General features: G+C 48.5%; 1 protein-coding gene across 1 annotated transcript; it reads left to right on the forward strand.

The window, feature by feature from the left end:
* The first annotated feature begins 2,558 nt into the window (after positions 1–2,558).
* LOC123137831 (transcription factor bHLH94) lies at positions 2,559–5,858 on the forward strand. Its single transcript, XM_044557675.1, has 3 exons — positions 2,559–3,257; positions 3,665–4,183; positions 5,442–5,858. Exons 1-3 carry the CDS (start codon positions 2,862–2,864, stop codon positions 5,535–5,537), a joined length of 1,011 nt encoding a protein of 336 aa, XP_044413610.1. The 5' UTR covers positions 2,559–2,861; the 3' UTR covers positions 5,538–5,858.
* The last annotated feature ends 2,383 nt before the right edge of the window (positions 5,859–8,241 follow it).

An 8,241-nucleotide genomic window follows, 5' to 3' on the forward strand; every position in this document is an offset into this window, starting at 1 on the left:
CATCCGGACTCGCCTTTTTCACCGTCTGAGAGCGACAAGTGAATATGTGCTTAAAGAGACCCCAATGCGGTCTACAACCCAGGAAGTTTTCGCACAGAGACACAAAGGCGACAAGGTAGGCAATGGAATTGGGAGTGAAATGGTGGAGTTGCGGCCCAAAGAAGTTTAGAAACCCTCGGAAGAAAAGACTCGGTGGCAGGGAGAATCCACGATCTACATGAGTGGCTAGGAGAACGCACTCACCCTCCAGTGGCTGCGGTTGCCACTCGGTCCCCGGAAGCCTTGCTGACCAGTGAGAGATCAGTCCCTCATTGGCCAGGTCGTTGAGATCCGCCTGGGTAATGGTCGAGCGGATCCAATCCCCTTGGACCCAACCTTGCGGCAGGCGAGACCTCGACGAAGATCCACCCCGACTGGTTGCTCTTCCCTTCGCTTTCGCCGTCGCCGTCGCCTTCTTCGCTTGCTCCAAGGCCGTCGTCTTCTCCTTCACCATCGTCGCCGGCGAAGCGCGCGAGGAGTGGATGGGCGGAGGCAAAAGCGGGCGCAGCAGGCGGGGGTGAAGAAGGCAGAAAGGGGAATGGAGAGGCACTGTTCAAAAACTCTCGCCCGACACCTTATATAGGGATGCTTCCGAGTGGCTGACAAGTAGGCCCGGGCGGACCTGTCAAATCCGAAACAGTCGCGCGCGCGATACGTGGCGAAAAAGGCGGCGCGGAAATCGAGGCGTCTACGCCTTATCCCATCCGAGTACCGCGGTCCACCCCGCTCCAAAATCCGCTAACAGCAGATCAACTTGTCAGACGGTAGATTTCCTACGATCCGTCGCTCGGAAGTTCACCAAGTTCAAAAGTTCACTTGACAGAGGAAAAGAATGGATCAAGGCGACTGAAAGAAAAGTTGATGCATCGCTAAAAAAAGGTCATTGATCCAGAATATGACATACTCAAAACACGAAAAATAGGTCGGAAAAATTATCAACTCCTTCCTCACTCAAACCTCGATCCATTCGGGGGCTAATGATGAAGTCATGTACCTAGGGTAGGGTCATGAACCTGTCTAAAATACCCTACCCAAGGACATCTTTAGAAGAAGCTACCTTCTAGTCGACCAAGAGGGACTCCACTCGACGAACTCAAGGACACTCGACGATGAAGATAACCACTCGACCATGAAGCTAACCACTCGACGGCCAGGAGACGTAAAGTCACTCAGCACGCAACGGTCTGTCATTAAGTAGCTTTAATAGTCTTCATAGCACTTTATGTGGGCGTTACCAGTAACCCCCTGTCTTAATGTACATTAAACCCTGCATAACTAAGGGCCGGAGGGGTCTGGCGAACTCTATATAAGCCACCCCCCTCCTCAGTGTAAAGGGTTCGCACCCCTGTAACTCATACGCATATAATCCAGTTGACCGCCTCCGGGCTCCGAGACGTAGGGCTATTACTTCCTCCGAGAAGGGCCTGAACTCGTAAATCTCTTGCGTATACAACTACTCCATAGCTATGATCTTGCCTCTCCATACCTACCCCCCATTCTACTGTCACACTTAGAACCACGACAGCCACGGTGCAGTTCGTAGCAAATGGCCGTACGTACAACTATGGCTATTATCTAGCGGATGGCATCTATCCAAAGTGGCAAACCTTCGTGAAGCCGTTGAAAAAGCCGAAAGTTAAGAAAAATCTTGATTTTCACAATGCTCAGGCGGCGGCTAGAAAAGATGTGGAGAGAGCATTTGGGATTTTGCAAGCCCAATTTGCTATTGTGAGAGGACCGGCTAGATTTTGGGATAAAAAATGCTTTGGTACATCATGCACGCTTGTGTGATCATGCACAACATGATCATCGAGAATGAGTGTGGCCAAGATTTAGACTACTCATAGTATGAGCTCTTGGGACATCACGTGCGAGTGCGACGGAGGGCTGAAAGGGTAGCCCATTTTATTGCCTCCTATCATGCCATTCGGCGTCCCGCAACGCACAATAAACTTCAGAATGATCTGATTGAAGAGTGGTGGGCATGACATGGACGACAAAGAGCATGATGATTTCCGCATTCGACATTGTATTGTTCATGAACTATTTGTTGTGTTTATTGCATTATTTGTTGTACTGAACGATAAACTATCTGTTTGAGTTTTTTAAGGAACTATTTGTTTGAGTTGTAATGATAACGAAATTAAACTATTTATTGTTGATTTATTTTGTTTGTTTGATCATTTTTGCTCCTCTTTTTTGAAATGTATATGTGGTTTGTGCGGCGCGCGCTGTATTTTTACGCTCTGCTGGAGCGGCGCGCGCGCTGCATTATAGCACGGCTGCTGGAGCCAGCGATGGCGGCCGCGCTAAACCAACCGAAGCGCGCACGGCAAATATGTTTTTTGCGCGCGGCTGTTGGAGATGCTCTTACAAAAGAGCTCAGCCTTTTGATCATTTGATGCCTACTCTACTGGGAGCAGAGCGCCCTCTCCCACTGTTGCTGCTACGCGAGCGCGCGAATGCAGGCTGGCTGGCTGGCGTGCCCGAACCAAACCTTATCTTTTCCCCCCATATACCCCAGCCCAGTAGGCGGCAGTACCCCCGGCAGTAGACCACCACACCGGAGAGAAAGAAACATACGCATCCCACCAACGCGAGCGCCTCAGAGCCTCAGAGATCCCCAGAATCACTCACTGCTACGTTGTACCACAGCTAAGTCAGCAGCGGCAGTAGCAAAGGAGCGGGATAAGAGCTAGCGGTGGTGGTACGCGACTTCCCTCCGTCGTCGCCAAAAGCATCGCGACACCGAGAAACGGCCACGAGCCGAGAGCAAGCGAGCGAGCGAGGGAGCGAGTCAGCCATCCGTCCGTCCGTCGGCCATGGCACTAGTGGACGCGCTGTGCGCTTCCAGCGTCGACAATGCGGCGCTCGTCTACAGCACCTTCAACGCCGCAGGCTTCCTCTTCGACAATGCCGCGGGTTTCTACGACGGCACCGGCATTGCCGATGGCCCGGCGCTTGCGCTGCAGGCGGCCGACAGAGCGCCGGGGCTGTCCGCCGCGGGTGACGTGGCGCCGTGCCTGGAGAAGCAGGCCACGTCGTCGCCCGCGCCGCCGAGGAGGAAGCGGCGTCGGCGGGCGAGGAGCTGCAAGTCGAGGGAGGAGACCGAATGCCAGCGCATGACCCACATCGCCGTGGAGCGCAACCGCCGGCGCCAGATGAACGAGTACCTCGTCGTGCTCCGCTCCCTCATGCCAGAGTCCTACGTCCAGAGGGTACGTCTCTCTCTCCCTCTCCCTTTCGTGTTTTGTATCCGTGTGCTCTCGCTTCGCTTGTCAAAGAGGAAGAAAGGGATGCCGGAGCAACTTGGGATTGTGAGGGAGGATGATGAAAGAGAGAAAGAATGTTTCTCTGGGCCGAAAGAGACCCACCATCACTATTGATGAGCTCTCCTTTCCCCGTGCCCAATGTCTTTACCTACGAGGAGTATTTGTTGAGGAGAAGCATCCATTCTTGGCCGGACTCCGGGACGCCATTAATGTGTCTCCCTCCAAAATCATTGTTTCACTCGTCTCTAGTTCTCGCAGAGGAGGAAGTCATTGATTGTTCGACGAGTTCCATGGAGTATACTATTCCCCTGACAGAGTTAATGCTCGCCTTTTGTCCTTAAAAAACCTTGCAGGGTGACCAGGCATCGATCGTCGGAGGGGCGATAGATTTCGTCAAGGAGCTGGAGCAGCAGCTGCAGTCGCTGGAAGCGCAGAAGCGGACGCTGGCTCACTACCAGCAGCACAAGGCAGGATGCGACGCGACGCCGCTGCCGGCGGCCATGCCGACGCGCGCCAGCACCAGCGGTGGCAACGCCTGCGTGGAGTCCACGAGCAACTGCAGCAGCAGCGTCACCGAGGCGGACGGCGCGTCCGACGCGCCGCCGTTCGCGGGGTTCTTCACGTACCCGCAGTACGTGTGGCGCCAGTCGCCGCGCGACGCCACGACGCTGTCGGCGGACGAGAGCCGCGCCGGGGTGGCCGACATCGAGGTGAACCTGGTGGAGACGCACGCCAGCCTCCGCGTCATGGCGCCGCGGCGGCCCGGCCAGCTGCTCCGCATGGTCGCCGGCCTGCAGGCGCTCCGTCTCACCGTGCTGCACCTCAACGTCACCGCGCTCGACTCCCTGCTCCTCTACTCCCTCAGCCTCAAGGTACGTACACGTGCGTTACGTACTGCACCTAATGGTTCTTAAACCCAATGTATGGTACACTAGGAGTAGTGAATTTCAGTCATAATCCTGCGAGGTTTGGTGCACATGTCCCAACGTAGCACGTCCCCATGCTGTCGAGCCGCAGCTAGAAGTCTATAGCAGCGGGCTCACGGATCGAGTGGCCCAATCGGGTAGTTTGTGTGTGTCCGCACGCATCATTTGGGAATCATGAGGTCATTCTCTGCGCCGCAGGAAGCAGATCTGATTAATTAACCCGGCGATTTAGCAAGTCCACTCTAGACCCTGTGCTTGATATTCTAGCTGTGGCTCGAATTGAAATCAGCTTCACGCTCAGCAATGCCATGTTTGTTTTGGCATCTCAAAAAGAAAAACATGTCAGATATCCCCCTGCCTTCAGTGCAGCTTGGACGGATAGACCAGACATCCATGTGTGATGTGTCATCATCACATCAACGCGCGCAGTCGTCGAGCTCGATCGATCAAATACTGCTGCACTATTGATCGGCGAGGCCGGCGCATCAAATATTTCAAATCTTTGATCAGAATCCCGTGAACTTGACCACACATGTGGACACCTGAGTCTTTTCCTGCTCCCCCTCCCCCTCCCCCGTGCTCCCGTGTTCGCTTACTTTTGACCGGATTTCCCAGTATTACCGCACAAAAAGGCTCCCTGTGCTCTTTCTTTCTTTCTTTTAAAATGAAAAATGAAGTGCTATTCTGGGCCCTGCCGCGGTGAGATGCAGCTAAAAATAAGGACTCAGCAATGCTGTCATGTCTCCTAGGAGCGTGCCTGCGCTACTAGTAGTAGTAGCACGTACTGTAGTACCAGTGTGACACTGTTGCTGGTAGTGTGACACCTCATGAAAAAGTATTGCCTCCTAGATTTGTCAGTCGAGCACTGCCAGGGCGAATCTCTTTTCCTCAACTGATATTGAGATTGGCATCGATAAATGGGCAAAAAAGGCTATCTAGCGATGTGGCTGGTGTGGCTAGACAGTGTACCGTGTCTCTGCTCCCTCGTGCTATTTTTCGCCGTAGTAGTAGGAGTGAGGGTGGCACTGTTCACATGTGGAATCTGATCTGTATTCTACTACGGAGCAGTTGTAGTAGCAGAGGTTCCCTGATTCCCTGACCGGCCTTTGCACATGCATCTGCCTTCTCCGGTAGCTAAATTTTCTTTTATACGTGAATTCAGTTTGTTGACTAACCTGTGCGTGTGTGTGTGCGCGCGCCGCAGGTGGAGGAGGGATGCGGCCTGACGACGGCGGACGACATCGCGGCGGCGGTGCACCATGTGCTCTGCTTCATCCACGCGGAGGCGGGGGCGGCGTAGCAGCAGCTGCTCGCGCCGGCGCAGTAGGCGACGATGGCCGCGGCGGCCGGAGGGTTAAGCTGCAGCACCTTCATATATGTACTCGGACAGCTAGCTAGTGCATGCCATTAAGGAGTAAGGACGAGTCATGTAATTTAACCCGTCGGATCTACTACTGGGCTTAGATGTTGTGGGCGGTGCACGTCGCGCTGCCGCTTTCTCGCAAGTCTATCCAGTGTGATGTGGCGACGTAGTGTACCGTAGTAGTCCGTAATAGGTTCAGCTGCATGTGTTTCCCCAATATTGTTATATTATAGGCGAGTCGTTTCAGTTTCTCAAAAACAAAAGTCTTATGTGCCACTGATTTTTTTCGGTCTATGGCACTGATTAAGTGTTGGCCATTCAGTTATCCTTCCGTCAGGAGGTCTACGTTCAGCATGTAAATAGGTCATTTGTTTCTGCCTGTGCATTCCAGATGTCTTGGAAACATGGCCAAAGGAAAACCCTATGATTGAAGTGCTCACATAGAACAAAATGACACAGAAAAATCATTACGAACATTTGTCCTACGTTGCCCATAATGGAGTATACATTTTGGATGTTCTTATGCATAAACTGAGTCAACCATGGCAATTTTTTTTGACGGGAATGAGATTTTATTCATCAAAAGACGGCGACATCGTTTACAATCAAAGATGAGATAAAATCGGGAGCTGAGTAGTCCCAAAAGATGGAGATTTAGATGTATAACACTCCTTCCCACAACTTCATTTGCCTCCCTTTTGCACCAGCAGAATTTAACCATGCCAAAGCCTTTTGAAGTCTGAAAACACTCCATTATTGTGGTGACATTGAAAACAAAATAATTCTCAGCATCGGGGCTTCCGCATCCGGTACGTATGGTATAAACCTCGTTGATGCAGCAGTGAAGTGACCCCCTTCATTACGCAGAACAGCTCCTGTCGCACATGATGATGAATCCATGAACTGGCACATACTTACTTCTCCCTGCTCTAAGGGCATTTACAATGGACGGGCACTTGTTTGGGCGCTTAGAACATAAAAAAATTAATTAAGGGAGAATCATTGATGAAGGAGTCTGTTGGGGCAACGCACGGGCGCCTATTTGAGCGCTACCGTGATCGGTTAAGGATCTGTTGCCCTCGTGAGAAAGGCCAACGCGAGAAGAAAAGAAACCAGGCGCCCGACGACAGGCTTGGCATCGATGCCAGCCAGAATCCTGGGATCGATCGGGATTTTAACGAAAAGGCCAGGAATTGGAACCTAGCGTCTGGTCTTAGCGCCGGCGTTGTAGATGCCCTAATGAAGTTTGTTGCAAGCGCTCCAAGACAACGTTCACTTGCGTTGGTTAATAATAAACGGTAAACGGACACGGAGTATATGCTCCCGAGCTCAAATGCTTCCTCGTGAACAGTAAAATCAGGAAAAATAGTAAATAAATTCAAAAAATTCTGAATTTTTTTAACGGTGAACTTTGAAAAAAATTTGCATGCTTGCAAACTTTCAGTAGAAAATAACATTCGTAGAAGTCGTGACAAAAAAACAAACAAAATCGATGTTCCAAAAATGCTAGTTTTGAACACATTTTGGAGTGCCGATTTTGTTTTTTTTTTCGCCACGCCTTCCACGAATGTCATTTCGTGCTGAAATTTTGCAAGCATAAAAAACATTTGTCAAAGTTTACCACAAACAAGATTCAGATTTTTGTAAATTTTCTTACTTTTTTCGATTTTACTGTTCATGCGAGTGCATTTGAGCTCGGGAGCAGAATAGAACTTTCGACGGTAAACAACATACACACCATATATAATAATCCAGCTAGATACTTGGAGAGAATTGTAGTCTTACGTCCCGTCAGCCGGGCAGGCACCACCAAAATAGACAGCAACCACACAACAACAACAACTACTCGAGGCAGAAGTTTTGCCTTGATCCACTAGTGGAAAAAGTGTTAGACACAATTTTTTTTTAGTTTGAGACCTGTAATATATAGCTTGAGACTTTAAATATTTAGTTTGACACTTTCCAATATTTTCCTTCTTATTAATTTAGGTGGTGATCTTTTTTATACTATATTGTAGTTTACTTTTATCAAATGTGTATTATTTTAAATGGGAATACTGACATTTTTTTAAAATATGTACTACGAGACTGCAATTTTAATTCTTTTTTTAGTTTGAGACTTGAAATATATAGTTTGGGACTTCAAATATGTAATTTGACACTTCCATATAATTTCCTTTTTATTATTTTAGGTCGTGCTCTTTTTTATAGTATATTGTAGTTTACCTTTATCAAAACTATATTATTTTAAATGGAAGTACTGAATATTTTTTAAATATGTACTTTGAGACTTTAATTTTACTTCTTTTTATTTTTAGTTTGAGACTTCAAATATGTAGTTTGACACTTCTGAATATTTTGTTTTTATTATTTTAAGTGGTGATATTTTTATAGTATATTGTAGTTTACTTTTATCAAATTTATATTATTTTAAGTGGAAATAGTGACATTTTTATAAAAAAATGCACTTTGAGACTTCAATTTTAGGTTTTTTTTCTTTTTAGTTTGATACCTGAAATATGTAGTTTGACAATACCATTTATTATTATTTATTATTTTAGGTGGTATCTTTTTTATAGTATATTGTAGTTTAGTTTTATCAAATTTATATCATTTTAAAAGGAAATACTAATGATTTTAA

Source organism: Triticum aestivum, chromosome 6B (genome assembly GCF_018294505.1).
Source record: "Triticum aestivum cultivar Chinese Spring chromosome 6B, IWGSC CS RefSeq v2.1, whole genome shotgun sequence".
In the NCBI taxonomy this organism is placed as follows: Eukaryota; Viridiplantae; Streptophyta; class Magnoliopsida; order Poales; family Poaceae; genus Triticum; species Triticum aestivum.